Genomic DNA, 19,847 nt, shown 5'->3' on the forward strand with positions numbered 1-19,847 from the left:
GAGATACTAATGTGGGAATCTAGAAGCCTAGAGTATAATTTAGGGGCCTGAGGTCTAATTTTGGAGAATTGAAGTCTCAGTATAGATTTAGGGTCTAGAATCTTAATATAGAGTATGAGGTGTGAGATTTAGGGTCTGGAGTTCCAGTTTGGAACTTTGAGAACTGTTAAGGCCTGGAGTCCCCCAGATTGAGTATGGGGCTGCAGTTTTAAGAGTTTGGGTTTTAGATAGAACTCACATGTGAGATCTCAGTTTAGGCTTGGGGGCACAGTTTGAGGGTCTAGAGGTCTTCCTTTTCAGATCTGAGGTAAATTTGGGGGGTTGAGGTTTGCTTTGGGGAGCTCAGGTTTCTTACTTTATTTAGGGTTTGGGTTCCCAATATTAAGGTTTCTGGTCTGTGTTCTTAATACTAGTATTGGGCTCATATTTGGAGATCAGAAATTGACAGTTTAGGGGTCTAGAATACCTCAGTATTAGAGTTTAAGGCTTTTAGATTTGGGAAAGTCTCCTTTTTAGGCTCTAGGTCCTCATTTTGGGCATTTAAAGTCATACGGTTGCTGTCTTAATATTATAGTTTAAATATCTTAAGTCACAGTTTTCAGGTCTGCTCTCCACTGCATAGTCTGACATCTCATTATTAAGACTAAAGCTCTGAAGTCAAAGTTTGGAAATTTGCTTTTAATTTTAGGTCTGGATCATGATTTACAAGCCCATATTTGCAATTTGAGATTCATGGACTCCAGTTTAGACTTTGGATATTTTCATTTGTTCTATTGACCTGTGTTTATGGGGACTCAGGACTTTTTTTGGGATCTCTTGAGTGCTCAAAGGAGCACCATGGCGGGAAATGAGGTGGCCTATCATGCTATGCATTCCTCTTGGAATCCCAGAGGTCACTAATAATTCTTTCTTTTCCCCTCTTTGCAGATGTGGGATTCCAGCAAACACGTGTGTTCTCCTGAACAGCCCAGAACCAACTCCCTGAGTCCCAGTGACAGGTAAGGGCTCCCCCTGGCCCACCTCCCTTGCAGCTCCGGCCACTCTGGTAGAATGATAATCACAATAGTGTTTACTGAGCATTTACTAGTTTGCCAGACTTTTTGCTAAGCTTTTTGTTTGTATACCTGTTAATCCTGACAACAACTCTAGGAGGAAGTAGGTGCAAATATTATTGCCATTTCAAGATGAGAGAACTCTGAGGTAGCTGGCAAAGATCATCTCTAATCCTTGCAGGTTTTGACATTCTGAGTTTTTAAAATGCCCTTCCTTCCTTTCTTTTATCCACGTATTTATTTTGCCATCAAGCCCCTACCAAGTGTCAGGAATCTTATAGAGAGGTTTTCCCAGCAGATGAGGGTTGAATCAGATTTCTCCCTTCCTCCAACATCTGGATAAAGAAGAGAGCCAAAGTTCATCTTATCCCTTACTTTCTTCCCTAATGACTTTTCATCTACCTATCTCTTCATTTATTAACTCCAAAAATCAGCATCCGCTTTGTTTAGGTTCTCTGCTTAGGAACTGTGCTCAGAAGGAATACATGAAGACAATGAAGAATTTCTCTCCTGCTTGCCTATTCCTCCTGGAATTCCAGAGGTCACCAACAGTGCATTCTCTTTCCTCCCTTTCCTCCCTTTTTAGACGTGGAGTCATTATATTAATAAAGACTCAATTGCAGTTAACAGAAACTTAGCTAAAACTGGCTAAGGCATAAATGGGGATTTATTGGATCCTTTAAATAAAAAATTCTGGGGCACCAGGCTAGGCTGGTTCCAAGTGAGGGGTTAAATGATATGCCCGGAAATCTGCCTGTCTTGGCTCTGCTGTTGTCTGGGTTGGCTCTCCCTTTGTGAGGGCAAGATGGCGCCTAAGCCCTTCCAGGTCTACGTTCTGCCAACCTGACAAGCCTGGCAGAGATTTTCTCCCCAGGATCCATTGACTCTGATTGGTCAAGCCTGGGTTACTACCCAAATCCTCAACCAATCCCTTGACTTCTTGATTAGACCTTGCTTCAGTGCTCCCTAATGGAAGGGAGAAGTCAAGTAATTGGTTCAGGATTTGGGTAGTAACCCAGACTTAGCTAATCAGAATCAACGGATCCTGGAAAGATAATCTATGCCAGACTTCTCAGATTGGCAGGATGTGGACCTGGAGTGACTGAAAGGTCTCTTGCCCTCACAAATGGTGAGCCAACCCAGACAACATCAGAGCCAAGAGGGGAAGGGGAGGTTGGGTTCAGATTCTGTGAACCACATAGACTGAGAGTGGGGGAGGGATCATTCCCCAAAGGAAATTATTACCAGAAAACAGGGGGATTGGATGTTGGTCAACCAAAAATGACAGTTTTATCAACCATAGTCACCCAATACAATACCTCCACCCCATTCTCCAACATCCCTTATACCTAAATCGTTCCAACAAATGACTGTCTACCTTCTATCTTGAACAAATCTTTCATGAGCACGCCCTTGGTGCTAAACACCTGGACAGATCACACTTTCCAGCCAGCTCCATTTTATAAATGAATTATAAACAGGTTTGGAGAGATGAAAGCACTTGTTCGAAATCACACAGCAAGTGGCAGAGCTGGGATTTCAACCAGATCTGTTTGCTTCAAAAGCTGAAGTTTATAACCAGCTGTTATACTACTTCTTGGGACTGCCCCTTGCTTTCCCTCATTTGGGAGTGGCTCTTAAATTCTTGCACGTGTTAAGCAAATTAGGGTCTGGGCCTTGGTTTTCACACAGCTGATATGAGAAATTTGAACTGGCTTTTTTTTAAGACTTTTTTGATGTGGGTCACTTTTAAAGTCTTTATTGAATTTGTTACAATATTGCTTCTGTTTTATGTTTGGTTTTTTGGCCACAAGACATGTGGGATCTTAGCTCCCTGACCAGGGATTGAACCCGCATCTCCTGCACTGGAAGGCAAAGTCTTTATGAGCAGGGAAGTCCCCTGGACTGGCTCTTGATTAAAGCTCCTTCCAGCTCCTATAAAATAAAGGAACAGTGAGTGTTTAGGCTGATTAGCTCAGGGAGAAGGAAACTCAAGAATTAGAGTCATTTGCCACTTCAAAGACTGAAAGGCAATCATAAGACAGGATAGCATTCTTTAATTCAACAACTTTTTGTTGAGCACCTACTAAGAGCCAGGTATTATTCCAGGAGCTAGGAATATAGCCAAGGCCATATATGGCTTTTGTGGGCCGTAGGCAATTTTGCTTTCTTGGGCTCATTCCTTCATTAAAAACACATTAAAAATTGTCCTCTATGACAGCATTGGTATAAAGATGAATGTAATTCAAGTTGAATTATATTAATTTTTTTCTCTTCTGACTTCAAAAGAAAACACTTCATGAGCCCCTAAAATTATCACCAGCCTCAAGCACTGTGCTTACCTGTGCCAAATGGATATAGCAATAAATAAAAGGGACAAAAATGCCTGCTCTTGTGTTTATATTTATAAGGGAGAAAGAAGAAAGGAAAAAAGAGAGAAAGAAAGATTTTGGATGCTGATAAATGATGTGGGGATGTGACAAAGAATGTGCCTGTTTAGATCAGGTCATCAGGAAAGGCCTCTCTGGGGTTGTTACATTTAAGCTAAAGGCTGAATGGCAAGAAATCAGCCATGTGAAAAATCAGGGCAAAGGAACATTCCAGGTGGTGGGGATGGGAAAGGCCCTCCAGGCAGAAATAAACTTGGCAGTTGAGAGAAACAGAAAAAGACCTGTGTGGCTGGAGCTGACCTGTTCCCCACAGAATCAGAGGGCAGAGCTGGGATTAGTGAGTGAAAAGCATAGAGACTGTGAGGAAGACTTGTCTGAAACCAGAACCATCCAGCAAGGAAAGAAGCCCCCTTGGGAGGGAGTGCCCGATTCCCAGAGGCCCCTGTGAGTACAGCCCCGGGTCACACCTATTCAGGACTACTGCCCAGGAGAGACCTATATTTTGCAATTCCTAGTTACCCTTTTTCTCCCTCCAAATAAAAAAATATATATTTATATGCATTATATATATATATACATAAATATACACATTTATATGTATTATTTATATATATATATAATTTGGCTGTGCTGAGTCTTAGTTGCAGCACCCAGGATCTTTTTAATTGGGGCATGTGGGAGCTCGGTTCCCTGACAAGGGATGGAAATGGGGCCCCCTGCATTGCAAGCTTGGAGTCTTAGCTACTGGATCACGAGGAAACTCTTCTTATCCTCAGCAAATTATATAGCTGATTCTGCTCCTAGTTGCCATTTTGTGTTGTTTGTGGAACAATTTGATGAATGGATCCCTGACTGTACTGTGGGCTCTAGAAAGAGTTGTTGTTTTCTAGACTTGTATCCCTGTCACCAACCACACTTTCTGGCACACAGTTAAGGGCTCAATAAGCAATTGCTGAATGAATGAGTGAGAATGATTCTTTCAACTTCAGAGTTTGTTTGGGGAGATAAAGAGTGTCTCCCACACTGGTCCCTCATGTCCTCGAGGACAGCAAATCAATTTCTCTCCCTTTCCACAGTGTCCAGCACAGGACCTGGCAAAGAGTATGTATCGAGGGACTTCTCTGGCAGTCCAGTGGTTAAGACACTTCACTCCCAATGCAGGGGCATGGGTTTGATCCCTGGTCAGGGAACTAAGATCCTGCATGCCACACAGCATGACCAAAAATAAAAGAGGGGGTATCAGTTTATGGGTCTGAGTAGGAATCAAAGATACATGTGTAATCAATGGAGTATGTTTGGCTTGATTCTGCTTTCAGTCAGGGAGAAAGACAGGGGAGGCTTCCTGGGGTGGGTGGCAACTGAACCAGGCCCTGAAGGAAAATGAGATAAGGATTGGTGGAGATGAGGTGTTCGGGCTTTCCCAAACAAGTAGCAGAAGTAGTGCCAGAAGTGTATAATTTGGGAGACACAACATCTTTGTGTCTCCATATGTCAGGAGAAAGAGGTACAGGTGTGTGTACATGGATATATTATGAATTATGGATTCAGGGATTAGATCCTGAAAGTTCTGCATCTGCTCAGGAGTTAACTTCTTTCACGCCCTTATTTATCTGTTCATTTAGCAAATAGGCACTGAGTTCCCGCAATGTGCCAGACCCTGTTCTAGGTGCCCCCGAGTCAGCTCTCAGTCTAGTGCAGGGATCAGAGAAATGCATGAGCTCAGGGTCAGGGGGCCCTTAGCAGAGGTACCTCACCTGTCCTGTGGAGTTGGGGGCTGTTGATGGGAGAGAACGAAAGGAAGTAAGAGATGAGACCAGAATGGTCAGGTGGGCCAAGCTGTGGGGGGCAGGGCTGGCATTATAAGCCATGTCAAGGGTTTAAACTTGATTCTTAATAATGGGATGGCATTGAGAGGTTTGAAGTACTTCTTAGGTAACTAAGGTATTCAGTCCTATGGATAACCCTCTGCACCTGAAAGAATATCCTCATTCCTTTTGCACAGATGGGAAAACCGTAGACATTTTTGTGTTTCAGAAAGATCACTCCAGGGACTTCCCTGGTGGTCCAGTAGCTAAAATTCTGTGCTCCCAATGCCAGGGGCCCAGGTTCCATCCTTGGTCAGGGAACTAGATCCCAAGTGCCTCAATGAGAGATTGAATATCCCACGTGCTGCCACTAAGACCCGGTGCTGCAAAATGAATATTAAAAAAAAGAAGAAAGAATGATCCCCCTGACTCTCAGAGAGAGTATGGATTGGAGGAGGCCAGATGGGAGGCTGGGAGAACTATGAGGATGTCAACACACGGACTAGGGTAGGGGTGAGGGGATGGAGAGAAGGGATTGGAGGAGAAATGGGCAAAATTTGGTGACTGGGAGTTCCCTGGGGGCCCACTGGCTAAAACTGTATGCTTTCACTGCAAGAGGCATGAGTTCAGTCCCTGGTCGGGGAACTAAGCTTCTCTGAGATGGGGAATACTGAGACAGGTGGATTGGGGGCTGGTGTCAGATACCAAATTCCATTTTGGATGTCCTAACCAAAACCTGTTCTTGTCCCCAAACAGGAAGCAGAGGAAAAACCACACCAGCAAACTGCAAGAGCTGGCATTGCTGCTGCCCGTGACCCTGAAGACTGGTACCAAGAAGCTCACCAAGGTAAAGGGGCTGAAGGAGAGGAGGTGGATTTGGGAGGCAGATTTGAACATATCAGCAATCGGACTGACCTCCCTTGTCCTGGGAAACCTAGACAGACACACAAACCCAGTGACAGCACTGAGATGGCAAGGGTCCTGCTCTGAGTGGGAATTTCCGGGAGTCTGTGATCTCATGACCAGAAGTCTGAGGAATTCTTTCCTGCCAAGGAGGCAGGGGGAGGGACCTCCCTGGTGGTCCAGTGGTTGAGACTCTGAGTTCCCAATGCAGGGGGCATGGGTTTGATCCCTGGTTAGGGAAAATCCACATGCCAAGTGGCATGGAGACAAAAAAAAAAAGGGGGGGGGGGAGGCAGGAGAGAGGAAAAAAATAGGCAAGGCACCAGGTCAAGGTCATCTCCCTGGGAGTCAGACAGTCTGGATCTGAGCCCTCCAGCTCCATACCTGCAGAACTCTGGGCAGCTTACTCGGATTATCAGCCTTTCAAGCCTCAGATTTAGCTATAAATCAAGGAAAAATAACTAGTCCTACTCAGAGATATTGTGAGACCAAAATTACCCGACAGCCATTACAGGGCCTGAATAAATGTTGGTTCCCTTTCTGAAAGCCTTCTTTTGTGACTTCATTGGGATGATTTCTGAGTTCGATTCTTCTCAGAGGTTCCAGGAGAGCATCTGTTTCCTCCCCTTTTGCCAATTTCTGCACATATGCAAGCTCAGTTACTTCAGTCGTGTCCAACTCTACAACCTCATGGACTGTAACCCGCCAGGTTCCTCTACCCATGGGGTTCTCCAGGCAAGAATATTGGAGTGGGTTGCCATGCCCTCCTCCAGGGGATCTTTTCTACCCAGGGATCAAACCCAAGTCTCCTGACTCTTGCATTGCAGGCAAGTTCTTTACCCCTGAGCCACTGGGGAAGCCTTGCCAGTTTCTAGAGACCACTTATGGTCCTTGGTTCATGTCCTTTTCAAAGCCAGCAGCATAACAGCTTCTGGTCTCTCCTCTATCTCTGCTTTGGTCAGCAGTTTGCCCTCTCTGCCTCCGGCCCTCCTGCCTCCCGCTTATAAGGATGCTTGTGATTGCATTGGGCACACTCAGATAAGCCAAAATCAAGAATCATCTCCCTATCTCAAGATCCTTAATCACATCTGCAAAAGCCCCTTTGTCATATAAAGCAACACATGCACAGATTCCAGGGGCCAGGCCATGGACACCTTTGGGGGAGGCATTATACAGACCACCACAGTGCTCAAAAATAGCTGAGAAATTTTGCCCTCTTGCCCACTGGAGAATTTGGTGTGCATGGGCTCTATAATAAGTTCTTGGCAGGGAGGATGGAGATGGCTGAAACACAGTCCCTGCGCTGGAGGAATGACAGTCAAGTCAGGGCACAGGCAGCAGCATTCCATCACGACCAGAGGACCACATCCCCTTGGCAGAATCCTCCCCAGGTCTCAGCCCACTGTCCCCCCTCTTTTCGTGGCTGCACTGTGCAGTTTTCCAGATCTTAGTTCCCTATCCAGGGACTGAACCTGGGCCCTCAGCAGTGAAAGCACAAAGTCCTAACCACTGGACCACCAGGGAATTCTCTCAGCTGTCTTAAGGATCCCACTCCTTTCCCATTTTTATCCTCCCTTAAATTAAGTCCTGGGCCTCCTACTCTACATACGACCTTCATCCCAGTCAGTCCTCAGTCTCAGTCATCAACTAAGCATTTGTTAGTCAACAAATGTATCAGGCTCTATGCTGGGCAGTTTTACACATTCAAGTTTATTTTGTCCTAATGATACTCTTCTGAGCCTGAATGAATATCCTTGTGCCAATTGCACAGATGAGAAAACTGAGGCTCTAAGGAGGTAAAATGACCTGTTCCCAGTGCACAGCCAGTAAGTGGCAGGTTGGAGCCAGGACCTAAGCTAATAGTCTTTGAGCTGTGTCACACTGTGTGGTGTGTGTGCTCGGTTGCTGAGTAGTGTCTGACTCTTTTCGATCCCATGGACTATAGCCTGCCAAGCTCCTCTGTTCCTGGGATTTCCCTCAGGCAAGAATACTGGAGTGGTTTGCCATTTCCTTCTCCAGGGAATTTTCCTGATCCAGGGATTGAACCCGAATTGGCAGGTGAATTTTTACCACTGAGCCACCTGGGAAGCCAAGCATCAGTAGCCATTAATCCTTAAGTAAATTATAACTCCCTCTGCGTATCAGGTTCCCTGGTGGCTCAGACGGTAAAGAATCCACCTGCAGTGCAAGAGACCTGTGTTCAATCCCTTGGTCAGGAAGATGCCCTAGAGACGGAAATGGCTTCCCACTCCAATATTCTTGCCTGGAGAATTCCACGGGCAAAGGAGCCTGGCGGGCTACAATCCATGGACTTGAAAAAAGTCAGACACTACTGAACGACTATTATTTTATGGATCAGATTAAATATGTTTAGTGACTATCTATATTATGTTTTATGGAAAAGTTTCATGCATGTCCCTCTTGAGACATGCTTCCTCTTTTTAAATTAATTTTTATTGGAGTATAGTTGATTTACAATGTTGTGTTGGTTTCTGCTTACAGCAAAGTGAATCAGTCATACATATACATATACATGTATCCACTCTTTTTTACATTCTTTTCCCATATAGGTCATTACAGAGTATTAAGCAGAGTTCCTTGTGCTAAGCTCTCTTGTTAGTTATCTATTTTATATATAGTAGTGTATATATGTCAATCCCAGTCTCTCAATTTATCCGCCACTCCCGAGACCATGTTTCCTGATTTGGGGTTTGGAACATTCCTGTTGACAGTTTTGTTGTTATTCTAGGGATCTATTTCAACCCCCCAAAAATAGTTATAGGTATTCTTTCCTCACCTCCTTACAAGGCTAACTCCTTACACCCTTTGGTTTGTTTTTTAAAATTTCAATATTTTTAATTTTTTGGCCACAGCACACGGGATATAGGGTCTTAGTTCCCCAACCAGGGATTGAACTCAAGTCCCCTACACTGGAAGCACAGAGGTTTAACAACTGGACCGCCAGGGAAGTCCCCACTATTCAGTTTCAATGCTGCCACTTCAGAGAGGCCTTTTTGGACACCCAAGTCTAATTGTATCATGCTCTTTTATTGCTAATGCGTATCACACAGTCAATAATTTTATATGAATTATGAGTTTATTAAGGTCTGAGGCCCTCCCTGTATTGTAAGTTCTGGGAAGGCAAAAAAAAGTTTGTGTAGTTCACCCTCCTTGTGGCTTAGTGGCTGGTATCTTTTTTAGCTTAGTACCTCTCATGTCAACTCAGCCTCGACTTAGTGGCTGGATGGGGGATACCCGCTGCTGCTATGGGGGAAGAGTCATTCCTTCAGTGATAACTGGCTCCATCACCTCTCCATTCTGTGTGCTCAGGATCCAGAAATCCATCAGCTACATTCTCTTACTCTCAATGGGTTCAAGGTCAATGGGAGAGAATGACACATCAACAGATAATTATAAAACAGTGTGGCAAGTGCCTTGGTGGAAACAGGCCCAGGGTGTCACAGGAGTGCTGAGGAGGGACATCTGAACAGTCTAGATGTGGGGTCAGAAGGTCAGGAAAGCTTCTGGAAGGCGGGGAACGCTGTGCCAAGGCTCAAAGAAAGAGAAGCCAGGGAGGCGAAGGGGCACAGCAGCCTGTGCCCCCCAAACCTCACCGGGAGGCAGGCAGGCCTGGCTTCACACCCCAGTTCGGCCACACCCTCTCTGTAACCCAGTGATCCCTTCAGCGCCCTGGGCTTGTCTTCATGGCTGTAACCATTGGCTCCCTAGGCCACGGTGAGGACTGAAGAGCACAATAGGAACGTCTCTGCCCATGGCGGGTGGATTGCTGGGGTGGGGCCCCAGAGGTCCTGGAGCCTGACTCTCCCTGGTCCCCAGCAGCCTCACGTGGTCTCAAGCGCCCACTCAATCCCGTCTTTCTTTTGGGAGCAGAAGGAGGTTCTCTTGCACGTCCTGCAGTACATTTACTACCTACAGAGCTGCATCAATGTGGCCAAGGCCTCGCTCCAACTCCACACCACCCAAGGGCAAAGCGGCCTCGGGGGTAAGTAAACGCAGCCGACGTTCCCCGTGCCTGCTATGTCCAGGCTGTCGGGGATGCTGAAGTGACCTAGATGGTTCCCATCCTTCCCGGATCTCACAGCCTGCCGTGTGTCCAAGGTGCTATGACCCCAGAGGAGGGCGTCTTGGGAAGCCTGTGGGGGGAGGGCCCTTGGAGCGGGCCTTCAAGGACAGGGGGGCACCATGCCAGGCAAACAAGAAACAATGTGAGCAGGAGCCCACAGGCACAAGAAGACACAAATGGAAGGTCTGGGAACAGGCAAGCCTTCGGGTGTGACTGGAGGGGCCGTGCAGCACCCAGATGACGTGCACAGACTCCGGAGCCAGGTCCAGACTCAGACACATGTGTCTCATGACCTAAACTGCTCTGAGCCTCAGTTCCCTCATCTGCAAAATGGACCAGTAAGAGTACTTCCTTTCTGTTTGTTGTGAGAATTAAATGAGTTAATACATGCAAGGAGTGTTGTCACACAGTGCCTGGAACATGCCAGTCGTTCTACATTGTGTATGCTGGGTGTTGTTGTTACTGGTGTGAGAAATACCCCGGCAAGAAGGGTAGGAAATGAGGCAGAGATGAGATTCTGAAGCGCCTCGAGAGCCTGGCTCGGGAGGGAGATAGGATGAAAATGACTGAAGAACTGTAAGCCAAAGGAAAACCACCATCAGAGTGGCTGTTTAGGAAGAGGTCCCTGACATCTAGTGTGGGGGACTGGTCATTCAGTAAGAAACTGGAGTCGGGGAGACCAGCGGAGACACTTCTGAGAGGGACCTGGGCAGGAGACCACAAGCAAATGTAGCACCATGGCTGAGAGTGTGGGCTGAAGAGGGTCAGTTTGGGAGATGTTCACAAGGAAGAATTGAGAGGCCTGGAGCAGAGGCCACGGGCCACCTGGGGTGGATGCTGGAGCCCCTACCATCTTGAGGAGGTAGGGAGAGGAATTGGTTTGGGAGGGGAAGACGGGTAAGCATTTGGGAAACGTTGAGTCAGTCTTCTGTCTGGGCTGAGGCCCGGAATGGACCTGCAGACACTTGAGTTTTCACCTGTACTTCTGCCACCTGGCTGTGAAACCTCAGACAAGTCCCATCTCCTCCCAGGACCTCAGTTTCCACTTTTACAGAGTCCATCTGGGGACTGCAGCAGCCTCCCTCCCCCTGTCCAGTGGGAAGCATTGTCCAGAGGCAGGACTCAGGCTGGACAAGGGTGAGGCCATCTGACCTGCCTCCTTCTCCATCCTCTGCAGGGCTGGGTTGGAACCCTGCTACAGACTCCGCAAAGCAGAGACTCTCCACCCCGTCCAGCTCCCCGCACTCTCAGAAGTCCCGTCTTTGGGGAGCATGCCGGAAACCTCGGAAGAAAAAGCCAACCCGAGTGTCAGGTACAAGCCTGCAGTAGAACAGGAAACAGGAGTCCCACAGGAATGGGGCTCCTTCTCCAGGGCCGTCACCACTTCCGGGAGGCCCAGTCAGCAATCCTGAGTCTGGACCAGGCTCTAGATTCAGACATGACTCGGTTCAACTCCTCGTGCCCTCCTCTTCCTAGCTCTGAGGCCTGGGCTGGCAGCGGGGGGTGGGGGGGGTGGGGGGGGTCACTCATCCTCTGAGCCTCTGTTTCCTGGTCTGGATATTGGAGTGCCTGCCACAGGGTGGTCTTCAGGATGAGGAGCCCATGTGCACACCACTCAAGGAGTGCTTAAGTGGCGGGGCCTGTAGCCAGTGCCCAGCAAATGGAGTCTGCTGTCAGCATTTATCATCCTTCTGTCCTATCATCCATCCCTGGGCCAGGGCAGCAGGGTGCATGAGTGATGGAAGGACCCTGTGTGGGAGGTGAGGGTCCCAAGTCCCACCTCAGCCTTGCTACTCACTCATTATCTGTCTCTTCCCCTTTTTGAGCCCCATTTTCCATGTCTTTAAAAAGGGAGTTGGGGGACTTCCCTGGTGTTCTAGAGGTTAAGATTCCACACTTTCAATTCAGGGAGCACTGGTTCAATCCCTGGTTGAGGAACTAAGATCCTGCATGCCACATGACCTAGCTTTAAAAAAGGGTGGGAGAAGTCGGACCTAATCAATGATTTCCAGCCCTGGCTGCACATCTGAATCACTGGGATGCTTTAAAAAATGCCCCTGCCTGTGCCTCCCACCTGAACGCTGGGGTTCAGTGACCTGGGTGGAACCTGGGCATCAGTATTTTTCAGAATTCTCAAAGTGATTCTAACATCTGGGCAGAGGAAGGGGGTATCGGACTAGATGTTCTTTATTTGAGGATCTGGGCTTACCTGAGAAGGACTGAGTGACCCAGCCAGGCAAAGCTTTGAAGCAGGTCGTTGGGGCCAGAGCAGAGTGTCTCCACCCCAACCCCAACCACCTTCTGGAGACAGTCCCCCTGCCCCCACCAGCCCTGTCTGATGCCATCTCTCTCCTCTCCCAGAATGCCAGACCCGGGCCCAGAACCCTCGTCGCTGTCTGGCCCTGGAGAAGCCTGAGAAGCTGGAGACCCCATCTCCAGACCAGAAAGGAGGAAACGTGGTGGGGACCACCACCCCTCCAAGATGCTTGGACTCCTACAATCTCCCCAAGGCTGAGGCATCCTCATCTCAAGGTGACAGGAAGGGAGGAAGACGCCAGCTGACATTGCTGGATGTGGCTGAGAACAGTGTCCACTGTGACATCTCAAGTTGGTCTCTTTCCTCTCCACTAACTTAGCCAGTCGTTTACACACCACTGATCAGGCACCCCCTGGTGTCCTGGAAACAGTCCTAGAAGCCAGGGATTGGACCGTGGACAAGAGAGGTGCCATCTCTTGGCCTCTTTCCCAGTTTCCTTTTCCCTTCAGGCTCGGCTGTGGGTGTAAGGCGGGGGACAGGATCAGTGCAGCCCTCATGTGAGGGCTGCAGTTCATAGAACTGGGGGCAAGAGTCGGGCCTCCTCCTGAGCCTCCTTTCCCTTGAAACAGCCAGACAAATGCTCCTGTGAGCCAGCTTGCAAAGGTGTGACACCCCCAGCAGACACGGGCACGACTGGAAGGCGAGGCCTCGGGTCATCCTCTTCCTCTGCCCATTCATTCAGCCCTTCCTCCCAGAGCCTATCCTCTGGGCCAGGCCACGGGCATGGTGCTAGTGACCGCCCGGTGATCCCATACGCTCACTTCCTGGAGTCACCCATGAGTGGTGGGTGTCCCAGATTATCTGCTAATCTTGTGACCTTGGGCAAGTTTCTTTAGAGCTCAGTGCCTTCGTTTACTGAACTGTAACTGGGTATTATAATAACCATATCCTTTAGCAAAGGGGTGCTGAGTAGTATGTAAAGTGATTAAAACTATGCTGCCATGGTAAGTACTATACACTTGTTTGCTACCATCATCTTCATCATCATTACTGAACTTAAATATTTTATCTTCCTTAGAGCTTCTAATAGAGATGTAGGATTCCAGAAACCTGGGGGTGATTCAGGGTGCCCTGTGGCTCAGATAGTAAAGAATCTACCTGCAATGCAGGAGACCCAAGTTTGATCCCGGGATTGGGAAGATCCTCTGGAGGAGGGAATGGCAACCCACTCCAGTATTCCTGCCTGGAGAATTCCATAGACAGAGGAGCCTTGCAGGATACAGTCCATGGGGTCACAAAGAATCGGACACAACTGAGCAACTAACACCTTCACTTTCAAACCTCACTCAGAGTCCCCGCCCCCAGCCTGAGGTTTTGGCTGGAGTCGGGGGAGGCAGAGGCTGTGGGAGGCCCCGGCACCTCTCCATCTGTGTCCCTGTGAGCCCTGGCATCTGGCCCAGTCACAGGAGTGACCATCCCAACTTGCCCCCGTAGGCTGCTGTGTAAAAGATGACACTCAGGATTTGGGGTCTTATCCTGCTTTTGAGGCCCAGCAAGGGGTCGAGACGATCCATTTTCTCAACAAGACCCCGCCTGGTCCCAGGTAAGGGAAGCTCAGGGGATATGAGTTGGAGAGCTGACATGTTCCAGGGGAATGGCTAAGGCCTGGGGAGAAATGGGGTCAATTTCCACCCTCTGCTGGTATCTGGGGTGACCACCTCTGAGGGCCTAGCTTTGCACCAGGCATTGGGAGCCCAAAGGAAAGCCCTGCTTCTTGTGTGCTGACAAGGGCTGCAGCCCCTCCCTGGCCTCCTGTCCTACCTTTCTAGCCTGTCAACACCAGTCATCCGCGTGGCTTTTTTAACGCAGAGTCTTTGATCATGTTGGGTTTTGGCATTAGGCTGCTCCGTCTTATTGGGTAGAGCACAGATATCTTAATTTGCATTTGAGATCCTCTCTTGCCCCAGCTCACCTTGCCAGCCCCTCCCCTGTGAATCTTATCCTTACTACTAAATATTCACCACTTTGGAAGGAGGCCCACCCGTGTCCCCCGGCTTCTCATCCTTGGTTCCCTCTTCCAGGAAGCCTGTTCCCCTCGTCACCTGGAAGGAACTACCCATCCTTCTACCTATCCTTCTTGCTCAGCATGGTTCTCTGTCCTGCCCTGCCCACCTTCTCTCTTCCTCCTCAAACCCCTCTCCCAGCTCTGCCCTCTGTGTCATCATCTCTGATGACAGCTGGCCTCTTGTCACAAGCCCTGAAGCTCCCTAAGGGCGGGCACCTCAGCTGCCTAAGGTTTCTGCCCCCGGCGCTCCCCCAGTAGCGGGCACAGAGCCATCCCCGTCTTACTCCACAGTGGGCAACACTGAGACCCCCAGAGGGCAGGGGCTCGCTCTGTGTGCCACAGTGTTTCCAGCCAGGGCCCCAGGTCTGCCTCTTGAATTCCACTTTTTGCAGGGAGAAGCTGGTGTTCTATGATTCTGGCGAGGAGGTGGGCAAGGAGTCTCCAAATGCCGACCCTTGGCTTCCTGCCTGGACTGCAGAGGGCAGCCCCCAAGGTAACTGAAGCTCTGTCTCTCCCCCTTGTAGGTGGGTGTGGGGCCTTCTTGGTACCTTCTTTCTGAGGATGTCCGGGGAAGGGGGAAGAGGGAGAGGGATGGATGCGCTAAGCACGGACACACAGGGCACTCGCTGTCCCCAGCCATCAGTTGCCATGGCAGATGTTGCTAATCAATCCTAACTTTTTCTCTTGATCCCAGAAACTACTTCAGAATCTTAATACAGAGCTCCAGCTAGCTCATATCAGTCTGTTGGATCTGGCACATTATATACACATATATATATATGTATTTATATTTATATATGCCATCTCTAACATAATTCCGGGCTTCCCTGGTGACTCAGTGGGAAAGAACATGCCTGTCAAGCAGGAGAGGCGGGTTTGATCCCCGGGTTGGGAAGATTCCCCTTGAGAAGGAAATGGGCAACCTGTTCCAGTATTCTTGCCTGGAAAATCCCATGGACAGAGGAGCCTGGCAGGCTACAGTCCATGGGGTCACAAAGAGTCGGACATGACTTAGCGACTAAACCACCACCACCAACAACATGAATCCAGGCACCGTGCCTCTTAATTTCCTCTTCTAAGCACTCACAATGAGGAACTGACAGTCACCTTTCCCCAGTGTGGGGCACCATCTCCTCAAAGCCAGCTGCTCTGTTCTGGGAGATGACAACGCCTGACACACCCTCAAGCCTGACATTTCCTTTTCAGAGAGCCCACTGGCCTTGGGGCCTCCCCAGATTACCAATGAGATCGAGACAGACCCCCTGAAGGAGATCCTAGGGCTCAGCCCCTCCCTCTTCAGCTCCCCAGGGAAACTGCTACCCGAACAGATCCTGGAGGACGGCAATGAGTACCTGACCCAAGGTGAGCACCCAGGGCTGGACCTGAGGTTTGGTTCACTGAGAAAGAAAAAACCCGCAGTGATGCCCACCAAGTGTGTAGCCCACTTGGGCACTTGCTGGGCAGCACTGGATACCTGGGGGTGAATCCTCCCAGGACAAATCCCATCCCATCCCTGGAGCCCACAGCCTGGTGAGGAGTTGCTCCAGGCCAGCCTGGTGCAGGGGAGGCTCCGGGACCCTACAGTAGGGACCTACTCACTCTGCCCAGGCTGGAGGTCCCCCACAGGAGCTGGACTTGGACTTGGGCAGAAGAGCCCAAAGCTCACAGCCAGAGAAAGGCCCTCCAGCTATGGAGACGGCAGGACAGCGACCTGGTGCCCCGAGAGAGGTGCTTCTGTCCCAGCCACCTTTCTGGTCTCCCTCTCTGTCCCTGACAGCTCTCTTTGAGGAAATACTGTTAGATCCTGCATCTTCACCTTCTGCCTGCATCTTCGAGGAACCACAGAAGGTAGGTGTCTGCCCGCACACCTGTCCACACACCCGTCCATCCTTCTTCCCACCAGTTTGATTCACTCATCCGTCCTCTTGACCTTTCAGTCACCCCCGACCCCTCAACTCAGCTGTCTGTCCATCATGCTTCTCCTGGTCCTTCCAGAGACTCACCCACCCATCTGTGCCCTAACCTACCTGCTGGCCACCAGGCGCCCTGCTCTGTGCTGGGCCCTTGGAATGAACCCCCTGTAAAGAATAAATCTAAAAGCTGCCAGGTGCCCAGAAAAGACCCCACATAATCTTATGACTGCTCTATGGGGCAGGCTCTCTTGTGACACCATTTAACCAATGAGGAAACTGAAAACAGCAGATGACCTCTGGGATCCTCGGTGCGAAAGAGCCTCCCTCCCAGGTCCCAGAGCTGACCTCCGGAGCACCGTCTGCTCCAGCAGCTCAACCTCCGACTGAAAAGAGGAGCAGCCTGGCTCTGGTCCCCAAATGGTTCTCCCTCCATGTGTGGGAAGGTGGCCCCTGCCTCAACAAGTAGCTGATTTCACCGCAGAAACAAAGAGAGACACCGTTAGCAGAGCTTTTATAAACACTGGCCTGGCCTGGCAGAGGATGTGTGGTGACACCATCGTGGATGAAACACGCTCAGAGGAGTTAAAACTTGCCTAGGTGTGCCAGCTCCCTCACAGGGGAATTGTGAGGGAGAGCCCCAGAATAGGAGACAGAAGCCCCCAGTCCACCTCTTCCCTGATCCACTGTGGGAACTGGGGAACCTTTGCTTGAACTTCTGAGGCGGTGTCTGGACGAGGATGTTTTGAACCTGAGCTGTTTCCAATGCTCGTGTGACATCCCAGGAAAGCCGCGAGAGGGGGCCATGAAGGGACACCACTGCCCCCCTCTGTCCATCTCCTCCTATCTTTCTACTTCATGTCCCAGGACACGCCCCCTGAGGTCCCCAAAGACCCCTCCAACTCCCAAGACCTGTGCCAGTCCTCGGTCTCGCTGGACCACTGCTACCTCTCGCTGAGTGAAAACAGCAAGGTGCCATCCAGCGCTGGCTCGGAGGACACGGACACAGACTTGGTGTGGAGGCAGCAGGAGGTGAGGGAGACGGAGAGCCATAGGCTGGGTCAGTCCAGGTCCCCTGCCCGCCCTCACCTATGCCCCCCTCACCTCTCTATGCCTCCTGCAGGACACTCAGGGTGACCTCGAGGGCCTACAGTCCTCCAGCGACGATGGGGACTACACGTGGACCCCTACCCGGCGGGTCTCACCCCTGCCCACGGCCGGGAGGAAGGCCAGGAAGGGCCGGGCCAGCCGGCGTCCCTCCAAGTCCAAGGGGAGCAAGAAAGCCCCTGGCACCCCCCAGATGAAGAAGAAGTGTGTCAACGGCTTCATCATGTTCTGCAGGATGAACCGGAAGCAGTACATCCGGTGGGTGGGCGTCCTCTTCTGCCCTGACAGGGGCCCTGCTTCACTGTCCACCCACTCCCAGGGCTAGACCGCCTGCTGCTTCTGACACCCTCGTCCGCCACACTCACCCCCGCCTCCCCTGGCCCCGTGCATCAGAGGCAGTGAAACTCGCCTCAGACTTATGAAAAAAAGGAAATCAATTGGCAAATATTAACTTATATAATTGATATAACTGATTAATTAATTAATTACTATAATCTGAAAAAGAGGCTCCACCTTCAGCCGTGGCTGGTCCTGGGACTCCCGTGATGCTCTTGGATCTTCACCCCTTTCTGGACTCCGTATTCCTCTCAGCTTCGAGCTCCATCCCTGCTGGGCCAGGTCGGGAGCAGGCTCACCCCTACCTAGGAGCTTCAGGCTCATGTCCTGTCTCCCATCCCAGCAGCCCTGTGGGAAGACAGTGCCTCATTTCTAAGATTTCAAGCAGAAGTTTTTGGGGCTGAACTTGATGGGATCTGTCAAGCACCCAACCCTGAACAATCATTGCCAGCCTGCGGCTGGGGCGGGGGTGGGGGAGGTCCCTCAAGCCTCAGGGGAGAAGAGCTGGTGCTCCTATCAGAGCGGCAGATGCAGATCCCGAGACACTGGGTGGCCCCTCTCCAGCCACCCTTTAGTCGAGATCCCTCCTCTGCCACCTCTGTTCCAGGGGGCATGAAAGGGAAGCCTTTCTGGGCAACATGGGAAGATCTGAGTTCTCAGATGGGAAAGATGAGGCTCTGGGAGGGCCAGGGCCCCTCATGTGGTTGGCCTTTGCCCAAGCCAGGCAGGGCTGCAGGCACCTCCTCACCTCCTCCCCACTCCTGCCACAGAGCCTGCCCTGGGACCGCATCCACGGCCGCCACCAAGGAGTTGGCTCAACTCTGGCGGGTGATGACCCTGCAGGAGCGAAAACCATACTGGTGAGAAGCCCCTGCCCAGAAGGCGTGGGTGGTGGACGCTAGGGCCCTCCCTGCTCCTCTGAAAATCATCAGAGCCTTGAGTTTCGTGACGTTGAAAGCAGGGTGGGAGTTTCCTTGGGCGGGAGATCTGGGTGTCACCAAATTTTATGGAAGAGTTGGGGGACAGAGCAGAAGGATGCGCTACCCCTACCTGGAACTTAGAAGGGCAAATAGCTGAATTCTTAATTTGGACCCCCTTGGCCCTAAACTTCCTTTACACTTTCTGCTTCAGAGTTTCTCAGAGCAGGAAACTGCATCTTAACTCCCTGTAGCTTGGCCTCCTCCTCCTCTCCCCATCTAAACGCCCCCTCCCTCCTGAAACCCCTATTCTCCACCAACTTCAAATTGCTGCCACCTGCCCAGTCCTCAGTTGCCCCTCTCTGGAAAAACAAGCGCATGCATAGATCTTAACAGGTCTCCAAGGAGTCAGTGCTTTCCTGGTGGAGCCAAATAAAGCCCTGGCCGTCCCCAGCCCAGACCCTGGTCACTACTGAGCCCAGAGCACCGGGGGTGGGACGGAGGTGAGATGGAGGAAACCCACCCATCCTGCCACCTCTCCCCCAGCACCAAGGCGCGCAGGTTCAGCCGCCAGCACAACCGGATCGTGAAGCAGGACAGCTCCAGCAGCGAGGACGAGGACTGGGAGACCCCCAAACCTTTCTACCAGCTGTTGGCCGAGAAGGCCCGAGGCTCCCCAGACCCAGTCTCTCCGGAGTCTCCTCAGCAAGAGTGAGGGTGCCGCGCCCTCCCTTGGGCCCTGCTGCTGTTGAAACCAGGAGCCTGTGGTGGTTTCCTGGGCCTCACCCCCACTAGTGCAGGTCCCCCCAGGTTGGCAGGTGGTGTTATTTATTGATCCCGATGATTTGTGTTTGCCTTGTATAGGGTAGTCTGAACTTCTGCCCTGAGGTTGGCAAGCCTCTCACAGCCCCCTTCTACCCTGGGCAAGCGAATCAGAGAAGCCAGAGAGAGGGTGAAAGGAGCCCCCCTCCCACCCGAATGAAATGCAGGGAGGTGAAGGTTCCCTTTGCCTATCCACTGC

The 19,847-nt window shown here is 50.6% G+C and overlaps 1 protein-coding gene across 1 annotated transcript; it reads left to right on the forward strand.

Moving 5' to 3' along the window:
* Positions 1 to 927: 927 nt before the first annotated feature.
* MEIOSIN (meiosis initiator) lies at positions 928 to 19,541 on the forward strand. The gene is made up of 14 exons (XM_065919380.1): positions 928 to 998; positions 5,109 to 5,166; positions 5,927 to 6,094; positions 10,042 to 10,153; positions 11,412 to 11,546; positions 12,596 to 12,841; positions 13,986 to 14,094; positions 14,949 to 15,049; positions 15,763 to 15,918; positions 16,334 to 16,404; positions 17,334 to 17,498; positions 17,590 to 17,831; positions 18,680 to 18,769; positions 19,373 to 19,541. The coding sequence occupies exons 1-14, from the start codon at positions 928 to 930 to the stop codon at positions 19,539 to 19,541; spliced, it is 1,893 nt and encodes a 630-aa protein (XP_065775452.1).
* Positions 19,542 to 19,847: the final 306 nt, after the last annotated feature.

This window comes from Muntiacus reevesi, chromosome 2 (assembly GCF_963930625.1).
Source record: "Muntiacus reevesi chromosome 2, mMunRee1.1, whole genome shotgun sequence".
NCBI classification, from domain to species: domain Eukaryota; kingdom Metazoa; phylum Chordata; class Mammalia; order Artiodactyla; family Cervidae; genus Muntiacus; species Muntiacus reevesi.

Bases quoted from the DNA above. Each gene is read 5' to 3' on its own strand.
- MEIOSIN (XM_065919380.1), top strand. From the start codon at position 928: ATGTGGGATTCCAGCAAACACGTGTGTTCTCCTGAACAGCCCAGAACC. The intron at 15,050-15,762 runs GTAACTGAAGCT...TTTCCTTTTCAG, and splicing joins TGCAGAGGGCAGCCCCCAAG to AGAGCCCACTGGCCTTGGGG. The intron at 17,499-17,589 runs GTGAGGGAGACG...TGCCTCCTGCAG, and splicing joins TGGTGTGGAGGCAGCAGGAG to GACACTCAGGGTGACCTCGA.